This window comes from Scyliorhinus torazame, chromosome 10 (assembly GCF_047496885.1).
Source record: "Scyliorhinus torazame isolate Kashiwa2021f chromosome 10, sScyTor2.1, whole genome shotgun sequence".
Lineage (NCBI taxonomy): Eukaryota > Metazoa > Chordata > Chondrichthyes > Carcharhiniformes > Scyliorhinidae > Scyliorhinus > Scyliorhinus torazame.
In genome coordinates this window covers 91,778,989-91,797,465 of record NC_092716.1, presented here as the reverse complement: position 1 = coordinate 91,797,465, position 18,477 = coordinate 91,778,989, and the positions used below count along the sequence as shown (strand labels likewise).

Genomic DNA, 18,477 nt, shown 5'->3' with positions numbered 1-18,477 from the left:
GACTAAAGTCAGTTTTAGGTACCGGCAAATAGAAAGAAATATCTACTGAACATTTTAGATAGTATGACCTAAATCAAAAGTTTTTAATAAATTGTGGTTTTTATTGTCTGTATATTGCATCCAGTATATTTTTCTCTAATCTCAGCTGACGTTTCATATCTGCCTCTGTTCTTCAACTCATTCCATGCTCACAGAAGCCAGTCACAGTAAGACCAGTACAAACTTGTGAAATGCCCATTTCCCACTAACGTCTTCACCTGGGAGTTTGAGTGGTTCAGACTATGGGGAAATGAGAATGGTGTGCAAATTAACCACATTTACATGTCCCATGAAAGGGAAGTAATATACAGATCTCATTCTCCTGCAGCTTGAAGTGCTAAATATCGTTGGGAGTGCCAACAGACCCAGGACAAATTGTGTTATTCATTTCACCCATGACATGAAACCTATGAATAAACAAACTCTTGCTGTAATAAAACAAATTAATATCAAACCTGCTTTATGGCTATTTAAGCCTAAATATATAACACACGATAATACTTAAAACACAATCTTGTCACTCTTCTCCGTACATCGTTAATTTCAAGCACCGTTTAATTATTTCACTTGGTATACTTCTGCAAAAAAGACCTGCGTTTGTAGCTCTTTCTCATAGCCTCAGGACATCACAACCCTTTAAAGCTAATGAAGTAGCCCCCACCCTTCCATAAAGGTGTTCGCTGTTCTAATGTAGGAAATACAGCAGCCAATTTGCACACTGCATGCTCCCACATAGTTGTGACAGTGAGCAGATCATTTATTTTGTGATATTGAGGGATAAATATTGGCCAGGACACCTTGAAGAACTAGTCTCTCTCCTTGGAAGGGTACTAGGTGATCCCTGAAGGCTACCGGAGAGGTAGAAAATGAGTTTAATGACTGCACTCTCTATTGCACGCCTTCAAACTAGCACCGAACTAGATTTAGGCCTCAAATCTCCAGCATGAAGCTCGAAACCACAAACTTCTGACTCGAGAGTTACCACTATAGTCTTGAGGCATAAGCCAACCATTTAAGGTGGCAGCAACTGCAAATCAAGGTCAGCTAATTGGCTAGGCAACCCGAAGACCGACTGGCCAGCAAAATGCTAAAGATCGATGTATGCACGGTACAAGCATTTTATGCTTTCACATATTGTCCTACATTAAACCAGAAAGTTCCTGTCGCGAACCCCCCCTCCTGTAACCAGATAGGTGAACTCCATTCCTGTTGATTTCATTGAAATCATCCACTCAATACTATTCAAATCTATCACTGTGCTCAAAGTTCCCAGCCAAAGCACAAAATATTCTTAATAAATCTGATTCATACTTAAATATTTATTTTATTTGCAATCATACAGTTTTGGTCATCCTGGGTACAGTATCAATGTTGCTGGATCTGAAAGACTGAACTAACACGGAGGCTCAAATTCAAATTTTACCATGGCAGTTTGGAATAAGAAGCTAACATCAGTAATGGTGATCAGAAATGAAACAATTGGATTATGATAAAACACACTGATTCACCATGTCCTGCAGCAAAGGAAACCTGCCATTCTTTCCCAGTCTGGCCTACATGTGTCTACAGACTCAAGAATATAGTTGATTCTTACCTGCCCTAGCAAACCACTCAGTTGTATCAAACTGTTACAGGTAGGCACAAGTCAACCTCACTGATAGCTGGGAACTTGTGCCAATATTGGGAGAACTGTCCAAAGGATGAGTAAAGTAACAGCCTCAAATAGTCATGCTCACAAGCAACTCCCAGACTGCATCCCTGACACACCAGCACTGTCCCGGAGTACATCCTGTTCCACTGGACCCCATGGCTCCACCAACACAATCTGAACAGCCTCTTGTTGCTTGTACGCTTTTAATGAGTGATCAACTGCAAGTTTATTTCTTGATCGCCAACTTTAATGCATACCCCTTCCTGTTGTTAGCACACCCATAGCTTCCTAGCTCTACAAGAAATGACACTACACTTACCCTCATTAAATATCTGCATACGTGGGTAATTTATCGAAGTATCCTTGCAACCTATTGCCTTGGTCTAAATTAAGAATTCCCATGATCATTTTTGTATCACTTACAAATTTAAGAATGGTCCCACTTCCTTCTGAAATTTCTAGTTCTGCGATAGCAAATTTAGAACCCTTGAGACTAGTTAACAGTTTTCCTTTAAACATCCTCCCATTTTCAAAACTTTAAAAGTATATCTAATGTAGCCGTTATACTGGAGTTGTTCTATTCAAGACAACAGGGTTTCTAGCAATAAAGTGATGAGGTAACCAAAACCTCATTTCCAGACACAAGCTAAAATTGCTTGTGTTTTTCCATGTAATCTAACCGTGTGACTTCAAACAATCAGATGACCAAGCAACAAATCTACTGTACTGCAAACCATACAGGAATTTGTAATCATGCCAGGCGATGCATGCCCCATTTGTCTGATTGCATACATTATCAGTAAGTGAAACACATTTTCTGGAAAGATACATTTCCTCAATCCCATTTCTATTAAAATAAAAGTGCTCTATTTCTGTCAAAATACAATTATTTAAAAGTAACAACGGGAACATTGAGCCAGAATCTGCTGGAGTGTGCCCAGTGAGTTGAATTTCTTAACCCTGAAAACTCTCGGTGCCACAGATTGGCAAAGACAGATCTAATACCAGAGCAGTCTCTCTTCAGCTGATGAAACAATAAACAGAGTGACCAATAAAAGGGTGAATCATAAATGAATAAGTTAGTGAGAGGGGGAAAGAAAGATTTGATTGGGAGAGAAAAAAAACGACAAAGTTAAAACAGGAGAAAAAGTGTATTTAAACTGTTTATGGGTGTGCCAAGTTGCGTGGCATTGCAGAAACAAAACCTCATTAAAAATGTCTTAACATTGTAAAATACCGGGTGGCACAGTAGCTAGCACTGTTGCTTCACAATGCCAGGGACCCGGGTTCAATTCACGGCTTGGGTTACTGTCTGTGCGGAGTCTGCCCATTCACCCAGTGCCTGCGTGGGTTTCCACCGGATGCTCCGGTTTCCATCCAAAAGATGAGTTGTTAGGTGAATTGGACATTCTGAATTCTTCCTCTGTGTACCCGAAAAGGCGCCGGAGTGTGGCGATGATAGGGATTTTCACAATAACTTCACTGAAGTGTTAATGTAAGCTGACTTGTGACACCAATAAAAATATGCAAAAACAACATTGAAAAGACTGCAGCTCCAAACCCTTAATAGTTTGTGTTTTGTTCAATATTAAAATCCCAAAATTAAGTTGTGAAACAAAAGCCAGAAATAAATAAAAATGGGAAAAAATAGAAACAAGTTGTAAAGTTCAACTATCTTGTTGACTTTTGAAAATTATTTCTGGTGACATGGGCATCGCTAGCAATGCCAGGATTTAGTGGCTAATCCTAGTTGCCCTCGAAAAGGTGGTGGGCGGCTGCCTTCTTGGTCCCATGTAGTAAACGTACTGTGATGTGACAGGCTCAGTTATCCCACTAAGGTGGCAAAAGTTTTGCTGCTGCACATCCACCATGTAGAACTAGGATTTCAAAAGTCACTCTCGTTGGATGTAAAGTTCCTATTTTCATACTTTAAATCCTTTTCCATTTAAAAAGTACAGTGTCCTTATTCTGAAAAAGAAATTGTTCACTGCAATGATGAATTAGCCTTAATGCATGATTCATTACAGGCACGAGGTTGTGCTGCCTCACCCTAACTGCAGCAGATAGCGGAGAAAGAATGGGCCTCTTTCCAAGGTTGCTCGGTCCTACTCCTGGCTTGAGTTGTAGTTGAGTCCTCAAAAAAAGAGCAGCTGCTGCTATCGCAGTGGAAAGGAGAAAATCTTGTTTCCAGTTTTGCACCGCACTTGATCTGCAAACATTCGGAGGATTCTGGCGCCGTTTTCAAATCTATCCACTATAGCCTGCAAACAACATCGACATGCAGTATGAAATTTCGAGACAACATCAGGTCTGATGCACTATCACATGCTGATAGGATTTTGAAAACATTAACAAAATTGATAAAAGACTTCAATTCTTCATAATGGTGAAATAATTGGTTCACAAATTTCTCCCGCATTGTATTCCCAGCAATTTTTATATTTTTGGACACAAGAATAAAAGAACATTTGTCGTTTTTATATAATCATAGGCACTTACAGCACAGGAAGCTGCCCATTAGCTTGTTGTGTCTGTGCTGGTCTCCTCAATCCCATATCCTCACCCTCTGTCCGAAACCCTGCAAGCTCTTCATCCTCAAGTATCTGTTCAATTCCCCTTTTAAATTATTTATGGAAGTTTCCGCACCTTTTCACCGCATCAAGATCCTGAAACACGGAGTGAAAAAAGTTCTCTTCAACTCCCCTCTAAATCTTTCATCAATGATTTGAAATCTATGGCCTTTAGTTAATGACCAACTTGCCACAGGGAATAATCTTTCTCTAGCCACTCTATTAAAACCTGCCATCATCATGAAAACCTCTAGCAGGTCACCTCTTAGCTTGCACTGTTCCAAGGAGAACAGCCCTAACTTTTCCAGCCTCTCCTCAGCTGAAGGTGGACAAACCTCCTTTTATAGGGCTTTAAATCTTTTGAGGTGTGGTCCACGGAATTATCGCCAATACTCCAGTTATACTGTGAGTTATTAGGGTTTCTCAATAACCTTTGATAACAATAACAGAGTGCATATATGGAAACATTTTCAGTGGATTCAATGGATAGGGTAAAGTCCAAGATAGGGTCATTGACACATGGAAAGAAGAGGTTGGATGTGGAAAATACCCCATTTCTTTCTCGGTGCTATAGGGTGGGATATCTACAGGTATGGCTCCTTACCCAAACCAAGAACACCATTGCTGTCCAATGAAATAGCATCAACAACATGCACAACAAAAGATTATTTTACCTCCCTTGCAACAGATCAAGTATAAGAGAACTTTTTTTTAAGCTTGAAAAAACAGGTTCTACAACCTGATGAAGGTTCCAATGAAAAGTCTTAGACCTGAAACATTAACTCGGTTTCCCTTTCCACAGATGCTACCAGACCTGCGGAATATTTCCAACATTTTCTGCTTTTATACCATAGAAAGTGTAACTTGGTTCACACAAGCCCCGATTTCTTTTTTTCTTTTTATTCTCCTCCTTTTTCACGTTTTATCCCACATTTACACCCATCAACAATAAACAATAATCAACCAGATATGTCAATCCCCATAATAACAACGATCCCATCCACCCACCAACCCCCAAACCTCAACCCGCCTGTTTACATAAACAAATGACAAAAAGGAATCAGGGATTACCCGTAGTCACCTTTAATCTACACGGCTCTCCACCCACCCACCCCCCCCCCAACCAACGCCATCCAGCCTCTAAGAGAGTACCGTACATGATACCCCAAAGTTGTACCCCCCCCCCCCCCCCCCAAAGTCTCCAGCTCCTCCCGTCCAATGCCTCTTGTAAAACTCCTCCTCCCAACCTCCTCTTGTAAAACTCCTCCTCCCAACCTCACAAGCCCCGATTTCAATCACTAGTTTGTCCTTGGTCTCAGTAAGCTTGCTGGGATAGGACAGGGAAAATGAACTAGTACTCAGCACTGTCCGGTAATACTTGCTGTGTAAGTAGCAGGCTAGATATTAGATGAGAGTAGCATTAACCTCAAGTGTGGTGCACCCTTGTAGCCAAACACCTTGCCATCAAAGCTCATGTATGAAGTCTTGCCACTTGAGTAAAGTGCTAGAGGCCAACTGCTGCCTATGGTACCTTAGTCCAGACTTCAAAAGGAGGGGAAACTTTAGTGGCAAAAGGAAAAGCAATACAAAAAGATTCTGTGTCTTTTGGAAATAGCTGTCTGTCTAAAACGTAAAATGTTTTATTCAAACCACTGTTTTCTGCCAGTCACGTCTTCTCATCATAGAAAATTAAAAGAGCTTCCACCATCAATACCCAATTAGCAGAAGAAACTGTTGTAAATTAATTAACTTAATATGCTTTTCTTCAATACTATTCATTCATGCATTTCATTTTAATTAGAAGTGCTGACAAAGGTTTGCTGGAGTTACTGAGTCTGGCATTTTGACAGGTAGTGGCAGCTGACATTGAAATATTACCCCCCCCCCCCCAAAATCAGTGAATTTATCAAGAAGCTTGTTACATTCTCTCACTTCGCTAGAAGCACGTTCTCCAAGCCAATTATCAGCATTCAAAGCTTAAACAAAATGTAATGATAATTCTATGATTTCTGCAATCAAAGAGCTCTCTGGAAAAGATAAATAAAATACAATCTCAACGATCCAAGGTGCATGAACCCTCTATGGGAATAACTTTCATAACTGAACTACTAACAGCATGAAACTACCAGCTCATTTCATAAGCGATATCTATTCTTGTACAAAATTGCTGTCAGTGTAATGCAAGCTAGTCAACGCCACCTTATGGGAGGAGTAGGAACTGTGACATTACAATACATTACTAAGGCTCTCATATTGATTCAACACTTCAAACATTTCCAATTAAGAAACATTTCCAACTTAAGCACTGATATTTCCCTGCTGAAAGACTGTCTAAAAATGAAACATAAATTTGACCAATAACAATAATGTATTGACAAAACTAACGTGCAGAGTTTGCACCCATCCCTCACTGAATTCTGTACAGTTGTGTATATTCAAGGCTGAGGCAGATAGTCTTTTCAGGCTTTAGAGGAATTAAGAGATATGGGGATTGAGTGGGAAACTGGAATTGAAGTCAAAGATCAGCCAATATGTGACAGAGTGGCAGTGCAGGTTCGAGAGGTATTTTGCCCTTCTCCTGCTCCAATTTCTTATCTTCTGGTGTGGCACAGAATACATGCGAGACATTCGCCAAGAGCAGATATTATTTAGACTTTAATAGTCTGTTATTTATTCACAGCTATGCCCTGGCGCAAAAAAATACCAGTGGAAACAAAATCTCAACCACCAATGCAGATTTGATGGTTCAGCAGGTCAAATTTAGAATTTTTTCAAAGAATCACATTAAAAGGTCAGAAGCACTGGACAGTTTAGCGTGTTCAATCCACCTACCTTGCACATCTTTGGGTTGTGGGGGTGAAACCCACGCAGACACGGGGAAAATGTGCAAACTCCACACGGACAGTGACCCAGGGCCGGAATTCGGACCTGGGTCCTCAGCGCTGTAGTCCCAGTGCTAACCACTGCACCACGTGCCACCCTATTCCAATGTATTTTCAATCATTGATAAGATTGAACCCCTCATCAAGACAGAAACAACTGGCTTTGAAGATAAGCTTTAAAATTGAATTCAATAAAAGTAACACAAGTTTGCTGTGGTAATCTGGAGCTTTGAGTTTTATTCTGATGCTGACTTTAAGTCACCTGTTGGTAAATAATTTAATTTTGACATTTGATGCTGTTTTATGTTCTTGTACTTCAGTACTTACCTGCAGCTCCTGTTGGTGTTTTTCAAGTTCAGCAGTAACATCCCCCAAACACCAGGCCACACTAATGTGAAAGGAAGGTTTCTGTCAAAATTCAAGAGATAATTATTATACACATGAGTATACAGCACTACTACGTGAAGTCAGAACTTCCTTTACATTATTTACAAAAGCAGAATTTGATGTGTTTGAGACAAGCGTAAGACTCAAGTGCTTTTCATTGATGGATTCTGTAGATGCTGGTTAGGCCCTCAATTCCGTTCTGTCGTGTGGGCGGCATGGTGGCACAGTGGTTAGCACTGCTGCCTTGCGGCGCGTTCTGGGTCACTGTCTGTGTGGAGTTTGCACATTCTCCCCGTGTCTGTGTGGGTTTCACCCAACAACCCAAAGATGTACAGGTTAGGTGGATTGGCCACGCTAAATTGCCCCTTAATTGGAAAAAATAATTGGGAGCTCTAAATTTATAAAAAGTAAGTCTGTTCTGTTATTCTAGAATTGTTAGATTATAATTGTTCTATATCTGGTCTGTTGCGCGTTTTACGGAGTCCACCAAAAATATCTGCATGTTAGTCATATAATGCACTGCAACCATTGTACTTCCAAAATGAGTAATTATCACATGGTAAGAATTTGGCACTCATGGGATAATTCAGGTGGGGTTTACTGCACAAACAAACCAGAAGAAAAGGCAAAGCATTCTACAACGAGAAGACTTGGAGAAAACAGTCACAATAACTACACTGCAAAATTAGGCTAATACCATGACTTTTCATGTTACATCCTTAGTGAATCTTTTGTGCTTACAACAATGAAGGTATCAGCATCAGGAAAAAACTGTTTATCATTATGAGCAGATACAGTCCGGTGCTTGTATCAGATAAAAGGTAACTTTTTCTCAAAATATGCCTCAACTAGCAACTAGTTTCCACATGCCTCAGAAATTGTTAATTTGTGCCAAATAGCTGAGACTGGACTAGCTTAATCCACAAAGAGTTAGCCCTTGTAGGTTTATCCCAGCAGTCAGAATTTCAATACCAATAAATCAACCATATAGCTAAGAGTCAGAGGAAATTGTGATCAAAATGTGTGGCGCCCTGGTCAGCTAACACCTTGGATGTCAAGTTCACTTCTTGCTGCTGAAACACAGCAGAAGATATTGAGTGCTGGAGGATGATGCCGAAAAAGAACGGCTGACTCCAATGAAAAATGTCTCAGATATGAGGAAAAACTGGAGGAACACACCTGAAAAGGTGTCTGAGGGGTGATCTTACAGACGTATACAAAACATGTTGAATGAATACATAAAATGGACTCTGTTTCTCCACTTTCAATCCTCTTTAAAACTTACCTCTTTGATCAAACATTTTGTCACCCCTAATATTTTATTACCTTCTTTGGCTGAGTCATTTGTTTGTTCAATTACATTCCTGTGAAGTACAACATAGATCATAAAATTCCTTCAGTGCAGGAGGTCAATTGGCTCATCGAGTCTGCTCCGACCTTCTGAAAGAGCACCCTACCTAGACATACTCCCCACCTTATCCCCGTAAACCCACCCCCTAACCTGCACATACATAATCACTAAGGGGCAATTTATCATGGCCAATCCACCTAACCTGCACATCCTTGGACTGTGGGAGAAAATCGACACACCCGGAGGGGCAGCATGGTAGCACAGTGGGTAGCACTGTTGCTTCACAGTTCCAGGGTCCCAGGTTCGATTCCTGGCTTGGGTCACTGTCTGTGCGGTGTCTGCATATTCTCCCTGTGTCTGCGTGGGTTTCATCCGGGTGCTCCTGTTTCCTCCCACAAGTCTCAAAAGACATGCTGTTAGGTAATTTGGACATTCTGAATTCTCCCTGTGTGTACCCGAATAGGCGCCGGAGTGTGGCAACTAGGGGCTTTTCACAGTCACAGTCACTTCCTTGCAGTGTTAATGTAAGCCTACTTGTGACAATAAAGATTGTTCTAAAAACCCACGCAGACATGGGTTGAAAGTGCAAACTCCACACAGTCATCCAAGGTCAGAATTGAACCCGGGTCCATGGCACTATGAGGCAGCAGTGCTAACCACTGTGCCACCGTGCATCCCACTATGTAGCTTGGGCCCTTTCCCTTTGTTAAGGCCCAAGCTACATAGTGGGATGCACAATTAAAATGCAAGTTGTTGTGGTTAACTTCCATGTAGAAAAATAGAGGGGAAAAAAATCCAGGAATAATTTAAGAAACAATTAAGTTCTACAATGGGGGAAGGATCTTTGAGAATGAAAGAATTTAGGTTGAATGACATTTCTCATTTGTGGTCGTACAATCTTGTGAATTCAAGATTCCAGAAGTGAAAGGACATTGTGCTAACCTATTGCATCATCTCATCACCTTAATGTAACTAAATTAGGAGAGTCAGTGGTGCAGTGATATTGTCACTTGACTAGTAATCTAGACACCCAGGGCAATGCTCTAGGGTTCAAATCCCACCACAGCAGATGGTGCCATTTGAAATCAATCAACAAAAACTGGAGTTAAAAGTCTAACAATGATAAAGAAACCATTGTCGATTGTCATAAAAACCCATCTGGGTTCACTAATGCCCTTTAAGGACATTTGACATCCTCACCCGGTCTGGCCTATATGTAACTCCAGACCCACAGCAATGTGGTTGACTCTTAAATGCCCTCTGAAATGACCCAGCAAGCCACTCAGTTCAAGGGTAACAATGCTGACCCAGCCAGCGACACCCACATCACATGAATTTATACAGCAGAACATTGAAACCAGTATATGTATGCATCTGATTCATACAGCAGCACAGTGGTTAGCACTGCTGCCTCACAGGGCCAGGGAACCGGGTTCAATTCTGGTCTTGGATGACTGTGGAGTTTGCACTTTCAACCAGTGTTTGCGTGGGTTTTTACCTACAGTGCGGAAGGAGGCCATTCGGCCCATTGAGTCTGCACCCTCTGAAAGAGCACCCTACCTAGGCAGACTCCCCCATCCTATCCCCACAGCCCCACCTAACCTAGGGGTCAATTTCATCATGGCCAGTCCACCTAACCTCGACACCATTGGACTGTGGGAGGAATCAGGAGCACCCGGAGGAAACCCATGCAGACACGGGGAGAACGTGCAGAATCAAACCTGGGACCCTGGAGCTGTGAAGCTACTGTGCTACCCGCTGTGCTACTGTGCTGCTCTGCACATATTTGGGTTGTGGAGGTGAGACCCGCACAGATACAGAGAGAATGTGCAAACTTCACACGGACTGCGACCTGGGGCCGGTATCGAACCCAGGCCCTCAGCGCTGTGAGGCAGCAGTGCTAACCACTGTGCCACCATGCCACCCAGTATCCTAAAATTTTAAGCTGTACAAATTTCAAAGCAATAAAACTTATGAAATGTGGTTCTAAAATGCCAAAAATCTTGCAAAGTAGTTAATGTGTTGTATAATAGATCATTGGTGATGTACTCCGAGACACAGCTTAGATTATAAAGGGGTCGAACCTTATAGTAAGTTTTCAGATCGAACTCCTTCATAGATTTATCCACCTCGTTGACAATTTCCTGTAAATAACAGCTGCCAGCTGAAACCTCTAAAGCAACGAAGGTCCTGTGTAAGAATTAGAAAAACTTAATGAAACAATATTGGTGGAGCCTATTGAAGGATCAAAATAAAAAGCCTTTCATTACTGGCCCTTTCTGTCACGTGATAGGATAGGAAAAACCCACGGTTGCTACAGATCTCCCATTAACTGGTGGTCATAACCCCCAAACCATATCCAAACTTCAGTCTTGCATGCAATCTCTTGAGGAGTCTAGCTTCAATTGAGTTTAGTTGTTGTGATCTGCTGTATCACTGCAACCCTGACACTGGCTTGTAATATGAACACCTGGCTACTAGAGCAGGGAAGGGCTATTTCAGTAAATTCAAAGTTAGCCGGCATCATTACAATCTCATAATCCTTCAGAATCAGCAGCTACCACAGACTAGTTCCTCACTATCTCTCAGGACGCCTGACTCATTTTGCAATGATGACAAACAGAAGAATTTGCCATCCTGTTCTCAGGTACGCACATGGATCATAAACAAAATTGGTTGGCTCAATTCTATATTTTTAACCATGGAAACTTAGCTACATGGGTTGAAGGGCCTGTACTGTGCTGTACTGTTCTATGTTCTATAACAGTACTGTGGATGTACCTATGCCACAAGGATCAAGAAGGTGGCTCATCACCCCCTTCTCAAGGGTTGGGCAATAAAAATACTGACCTAGCCAGCGACGCCCATATCCCATTAAAGAATTTTTTAAAACATCACTTTGAAATGCTGAAAAAGCAGGGCCATAATTCATATGGTTAATCTATTATTGAGAACACCCCAAATGGATTACAGTGCGTCAGGGATATAGTCAAGGGCAGCCATATTAGACTTTAGCATTCCCATTAACAAAGTCTAAGTGCAAGAAACTCAGATTAATGGTTGGATACAAGCTGTTAAGTATTAAGAGTTTTTCTTTCAACCAATTTTGAGTTTAAAAAACAAATGCCTTGTCAGAATTAGAACAATGAGGAGTCAGAATTATCAGTGAGTGAAAAAGAAGGCAGCTAACGAGCAAGAGTGGAGGAGTTATTTTTACTGTTTAGAAATTACAATCACATGACAAAAGTCACTGCCCTTTGTAACAGATCACAGGCAATCCTGTGCAATTTTATTCCAGGGTTCTTGAAGAGTGCTGTACAAGTCACATCATAATAGAAGTTTATTTGACAGAGGAAGACAGAGGCAGCCTCAGATGTATTCCCTGCATTAATGTTATTCAACTACAAGACATTTCTCAGTTGGAGTTATTTCATTCTTATCGGGAATTGTTTATCAGAAGGACAGCTCTTCAGAATAAAAGACTCCAAAGAATCTGGTGCAATCACTGGTGATGGGGCTTAGTTATTTTAACAAATCTCAAAGACTTCTGTGGTTTTTCAGTTTCAAAAGCACTCCTGGGAGCAGTTTGTGCATAGTGCAGCCATAATAACTGTCATAATAGGTCCTTGTACCTGGTCTTCTCTTGATTAATGTAGATCTTCACTTTATCTGAAACACAGTAGAACCTGCAGTATAATGGAGAAATTCCATACACGAATGTTATTAAACTATATTACAACAGTGACTACATAACTAAAGTGTTTAATCGGCTGTAAAGTTTTCTGGGACTCAAGGTTATGAAAGACGCTTTATAAATGGAAGTTCTTACAGCATTTTCCAATTTGGATACTTTAGTCTAGCTTTAGAAATTCATACATTGCTGCATGAAAGTTCTAAGCATATAGAGATTAGCTCTCCTGCGGTCATAAAGAGATGAAGAATGGAAAAACACAAGGGAATCATAGAATGATACAGTACAAGAGGCTACCATTTAACCCACTGTGCCTGTGCTAGCCCTTTGGTAGAGCTATTCATTTAGTCCCATTCCCCTGCTCTTTCCTATAACTCATAAATTTTTCCAATCTAGTATGTACCCAGTTCACTTTTTTAGTAAAATCACAGTTAAGCATAACTTACATAGTAGTTACAGTAAGAAATTGGCTATTTGGCCCAATGAGCCCATGACAATGTTTAGGCTCCATAGCAACTGTCACCCATCTTCATCTAACTCAATTAATATATCCTTCGATTCATTCCTCCCTCATGTGTTTAACTAGCTTCCCCTGAATATATCTATGCTATTCATTTCAGTTACTCTTTGCGGTTGAGTTCCACATTCTAACCGCTCACAGAGTACACTCTTTGTACTCTATGTCTCTATTTATAAAGCCAAGGATCCTGTAGGTTCTTTTTGAACAGCCATCTCAATTTTTCCTGCCACCTTCAAAGACGTGTACAAACACCACCTTTGCTCTGTTCCTGAATCCCCCACCCCCACCCTTATGAACCATTTAGTCTATTCTCATTCTTCCTATGAAAATGAATTACTTCACATTTCTCGGTGTTAAGTTTCATCTGTCACCTGTCTGCCTTTTCCACGAGTCTGCTCATGTCATTTTGAAGTCTGTTACTATCCTCCTCACTGTCTACTACATTTTCAGGTTTCAAATAGTTTTGTAAAGTAATTCGCTGACCACAAATTGAACCTGGCCTGCAGCAGTGAGGTAACACATCCTACCACGAGACGACCTGAAGAGATCATACCAGGTACCAAAAGTAACACAAACATTTTAACCATGTAATTAGCTAATATCCATATGTTTATTGTATTAATCAGTTGTAACTACTAAAGATCAAATATATTTCATTCATTGCCTCAGACCGATATATTTATGCTACAATAACACAGTAACTTCAATCCTACCTGTCAAAGGAGGTCATCTTTTCCTTTAAGGACTCCACAAAGATGTTTATCCAATGATAGCGCAGCACCACAGTCTGTGACAGACTGATATGAAACTCTGCTAGCCGAGCCATTGGTAGCTTATGCATCTGCAAATGGGTCAACAGCAGATCAATAAGTTCCACAAACTCCACTTCAGGGTAATCTGAAAGAAGCCAGGGTAATATGGATTTTAAAAACAGAGTCATGCAACCTCTTTACAAAATATATGTTAAACCAGACAATGATGACTAAATCACAGATTCTCGCTTCTATTGGAATCATTGACTTCCAGCTCCTTTGCTTGGTTGAGACTATATTTTTATAATTTTACACTTTTCTCACAGCATCTCTTGTTCCAAAGGCACTTGCAATTGGTACTGTTTGGTTAGAGGTGTGTGAGATGGTTCCCATAGGTTTCTCTCTCTCTTTGGGCAGTATCTTGGTATAGTATGCAGTTCCTTCCCCACAACAACATCAAGAAGTTAGTGCATAGAGTAACAAACCCTGGAATTTATAAAGAGGATATGTTTTAAACCGTCTCCTTTAATTCATGATATACGAGTAGTTTGGAGTGGGATGTGACCTGCTACAAAATCTGCCTGAAGACAAGTTGATGTGACCTGGTTGCCATAGGGGCAGGGGGCCAAGTCAAAACCGACTTAAAGTAAGATGCAAGTTTAACCCCTGGACACAAAAGAGGAGACAACTATCCTTGCTGCATGCAAGCATGCAAACTCACAGACTCTCAGAATCAGTTAGAGAGATTCAGAGAAGACCCACAAATACTGTTATGCCAAGCAGAGGGGAACAAGGCTGTTTTGGGGTCAACCTTCAAGTAGGTTCTCGAGGGTGGATCCCCTGTTTGAAGAAACAAAGCTTGTGGAGAGTTAAGTACCAAAGAGTCATCAATGGGAGCATTGCTACTAGGAATCCATTCAAGCATGCTCATAAGATTTTCGTTTAAAATAAAAATGATTCCTCTACCAAAGATTTATTTCAACTTATTTAAACCACAAGTTTGACTGCTGCCAGTGGAGCCCTTCAAATAAATTCTCTTTCTCTCAAAGCATTTGCGGAACAAACTGTAACATGGGCCATGAGGGGGCTGTCTTCTAGTCTAACCAATTCTGAATTTACACATCTCACGGTTTTCAATGGAAGCACAAGAGAGGAATTTCAATAACTGAGATCATGCAAGCTACATAACAGGGAGGAAAATATTCTTCAAGGGCCTCAGCAGTGATAAAATTGACATTTTATAAAATTCTGAAAAGACGGTTGTATTCTTCTGCACAAAGGTCCTTTCCTTCTCCGTTAACTTTAAAGATTTATCATCAAGCTAATACAAGGCATTTGTTACAGCCCCTACCAGTGGTTAAAATTAGATACAGCAACAACTTAACAAGAAGCAATAAAGGGACTTCCGGGTGCGGCGATGACCAGCTGAGTCGCACGTTTCGGCAGCTCCCTGTGAAACGGACTTTTGGGCTCTTGATAGGAGCCCCAACGGCAATTTTGACGGCTAAAAACACTGTGTGGTAAACCAGAAGGGAATCCCCCCTGGATACGGATGGAAAAAGGAGGAGAGAGTGGCCAGATTGCAGTGGATCCTTTAGAACAGCGGCAAGGAAGGCAAGCAAAAACCAAGATGGCGTCGGAAGGTGGCAGTTTAACATGGGGCCCTGAACAACAAGAGTTCTTGAAATGCTGTGTGGAAGAGCTCAAAAAGGAAATGAAGAAAGAGCTGTTGGCCCCGATACTACAGGCGATCGAAGGACTAAAGGAGGAACAAAAGACCCAGGAGCGGGAGCTTTGGGTCATGAAGGCAAAGGCAGCCGAGAATGAGGACGATATACAGGGCCTGGTGGTGAAGACGGAGACGCAGGAGGCACATCAGAAACGATGTGTGGAAAGGTTGGAGGCACTGGAAAACAACGCAAGGAGGAACAACCTGAGGATTCTTGGTCTTCCTGAAGGTGTGGAGGGAGCGGACGTCGGGGCATATGTGAGCACGATGCTGCACTCGTTAATGGGAGCGGAGGCCCCGGCGGGTCCGTTGGAGGTGGAGGGAGCATACCGAGTGATGGCGCGAGGACCGAGAGCAGGAGAAATTCCCAGAGCCATAGTGGTGAGATTCCTCCGTTTTAAGGATAGAGAAATGGTCCTTAGATGGGCGAAGAAAACTCGGAGCAGTAAATGGGAGAACGCGGTGATCCGCGTTTATCAAGACTGGAGTGCGGAGGTGGCGAGAAGGAGGGCGAGCTTTAATCGGGCCAAGGCGGTGCTTCATAAAAAGAAGATAAAATTTGGAATGCTGCAACCGGCAAGACTGTGGGTCACATATCGAGGGAGGCACCACTACTTTGAGACGGCAGATGAAGCGTGGACTTTTATTGTGGAAGAAAAACTGGAATGAGCGGGTTATTAAAAAGAACGTTCGAACAAAGTGGTGGGGCGAATGTGGGGGGCAAAGAGGGGTTTTATGTACTAATCCTGCGATGTGGTAACTTTTCTCTCTCCCACAGGTGGTGATGGGGGGAGGAGGGGAGGTGGAGGAGATGGGGCGTTGGCCATTGGGGGCGGGGCCAAGGGAGAAGCGCGGGCTTGGTTCCCGCGCTATGATAATCATGGCGGGAATAGAGAAGCAGGAAGGAGGGGGCGTCGCACGGTGCGAGCCGAGGTCACGGGGGGAAGCCGAGGTCAGCCAGAGTTTGCTGACTTCTGGGAGCAACATGGGGGGAGTAATTACGCTAGCGGGGGATCTAGCGGGGGGGGGGGTGGGAGGGGGGAATTACTGGGTTGCTGCTGCTGGGGAGAGGGGGGAGCTGGTATGGGAGAGGATGGGCGGGGGGGGCACCGCCTGGGGGAGATACAGCTGCGTGGGAACCGGGTGAGGAGCTGGAAAAAGGTGATGGCTAATCGACAAGGGGGGGGGGGTAGGAAGCCCCCCAACTCGGCTGATCACGGGGAACGTGAGAGGGCTGAACGGGCCGATAAAGAGGGCACGGGTACTCGCACACCTTAAGAAACTTAAGGCAGATGTGGTTATGTTACAGGAAACGCACCTGAAACTGATAGACCAGGTTAGGCTACGCAAAGGATGGGTGGGGCAGGTGTTCCATTCGGGGCTAGATGCGAAAAACAGGGGGGTGGCTATATTAGTGGGGAAGCGGGTAATGTTCGAGGCAAAGACTATAGTGGCGGATAACGGGGGCAGATACGTGATGGTGAGTGGCAAACTACAGGGGGAGACGGTGGTTTTGGTAAACGTATATGCCCCGAACTGGGATGATGCCAATTTTATGAGGCGGATGCTAGGACGCATTCCGGACCTAGAGATGGGAAAGCTGATAATGGGGGGAGATTTTAATACGGTGTTGGAACCAGGGCTGGATAGGTCGAAGTCCAGGACTGGAAGGAGGCCGGCAGCAGCCAAGGTACTTAAAGATTTTATGGAGCAGATGGGAGGTGTAGACCCGTGGAGATTTAGCAGACCTAGGAGTAAGGAGTTCTCGTTTTTCTCCTATGTCCATAAAGTCTACTCGCGAATAGACTTTTTTGTGCTGGGTAGGGCATTGATCCCGAAGGTGAGGGGAACGGAGTATACGGCTATAGCCATTTCGGATCACGCCCCACACTGGGTGGACTTGGAGATAGGGGAGGAAACAGGAGGGCGCCCACCCTGGAGAATGGACATGGGACTAATGGCGGATGAGGGGGTGTGTCTAAGGGTGAGGGGATGCATTGAAAAGTACTTGGAACTCAATGACAATGGGGAGGTCCAGGTGGGAGTGGTCTGGGAGGCGTTGAAGGCGGTGGTTAGAGGGGACCTGATATCAATAAGGGCACATAAAGGGAAGCAGGAGAGTAAGGAACGGGAGCGGTTGCTGCAAGAACTTTTGAGGGTGGACAGACAATATGCGGAAGCACCGGAGGAGGGACTGTACAGGGAAAGGCAAAGGCTACATGTAGAATTTGACTTGCTGACTACAGGCACTGCAGAGGCACAATGGAGGAAGGCACAGGGTGTACAGTACGAATATGGGGAGAAGGCGAGCAGGTTGCTGGCACACCAATTGAGGAAAAGGGGAGCAGCGAGGGAAATAGGGGGAGTGAGGGATGAGGAAGGAGAGATGGAGCGGGGAGCGGAGAGAGTGAATGGAGTGTTCAAGACATTTTATAAAAAATTATATGAAGCTCAACCCCCGGATGGGAGGGAGAGAATGATGGGCTTCTTGGATCGGCTGGAATTTCCCAAGGTGGAAGAGCAGGAAAGGGTGGGACTGGGAGCACAGATCGAGGTAGAAGAAGTGGTGAAAGGAATTAGGAGCATGCAGGCGGGAAAGGCCCCGGGACCGGATGGATTCCCAGTCGAATTCTATAGAAAATATGTGGACTTGCTCGCCCCGGTACTGACGAGGACCTTTAATGAGGCAAAGGAAAGGGGACAACTGCCCCCGACTATGTCTGAAGCAACGATATCGCTTCTCTTAAAGAAGGAAAAGGACCCGCTACAATGCGGGTCCTATAGACCTATTTCCCTCCTAAATGTAGATGCCAAGGTCCTGGCCAAGGTAATGGCAATGAGAATAGAGGAATGTGTCCCGGGGGTGGTCCACGAGGACCAAACTGGGTTTGTGAAGGGGAGACAG

At 43.1% G+C, this 18,477-nt stretch overlaps 1 protein-coding gene across 2 annotated transcripts in view; it reads right to left on the bottom strand.

Moving 5' to 3' along the window:
• Positions 1-1,343: 1,343 nt before the first annotated feature.
• usb1 (U6 snRNA biogenesis 1) overlaps positions 1,344-18,477 on the bottom strand; it is a 40,235-nt gene continuing 23,101 nt past the window's right edge. For both annotated transcript variants that reach the window (XM_072518425.1, XM_072518426.1), the window contains exons 3-7: positions 13,805-13,988; positions 12,513-12,566; positions 10,965-11,070; positions 7,470-7,550; positions 1,344-3,951 (exon numbers count right to left, since the gene is read on the bottom strand). In XM_072518425.1, the coding sequence (XP_072374526.1) occupies positions 3,847-3,951; positions 7,470-7,550; positions 10,965-11,070; positions 12,513-12,566; positions 13,805-13,988 (530 nt within the window). In that variant the 3' untranslated portion in view covers positions 1,344-3,846. The remainder of the gene's footprint in view (positions 3,952-7,469; positions 7,551-10,964; positions 11,071-12,512; positions 12,567-13,804; positions 13,989-18,477) is intronic.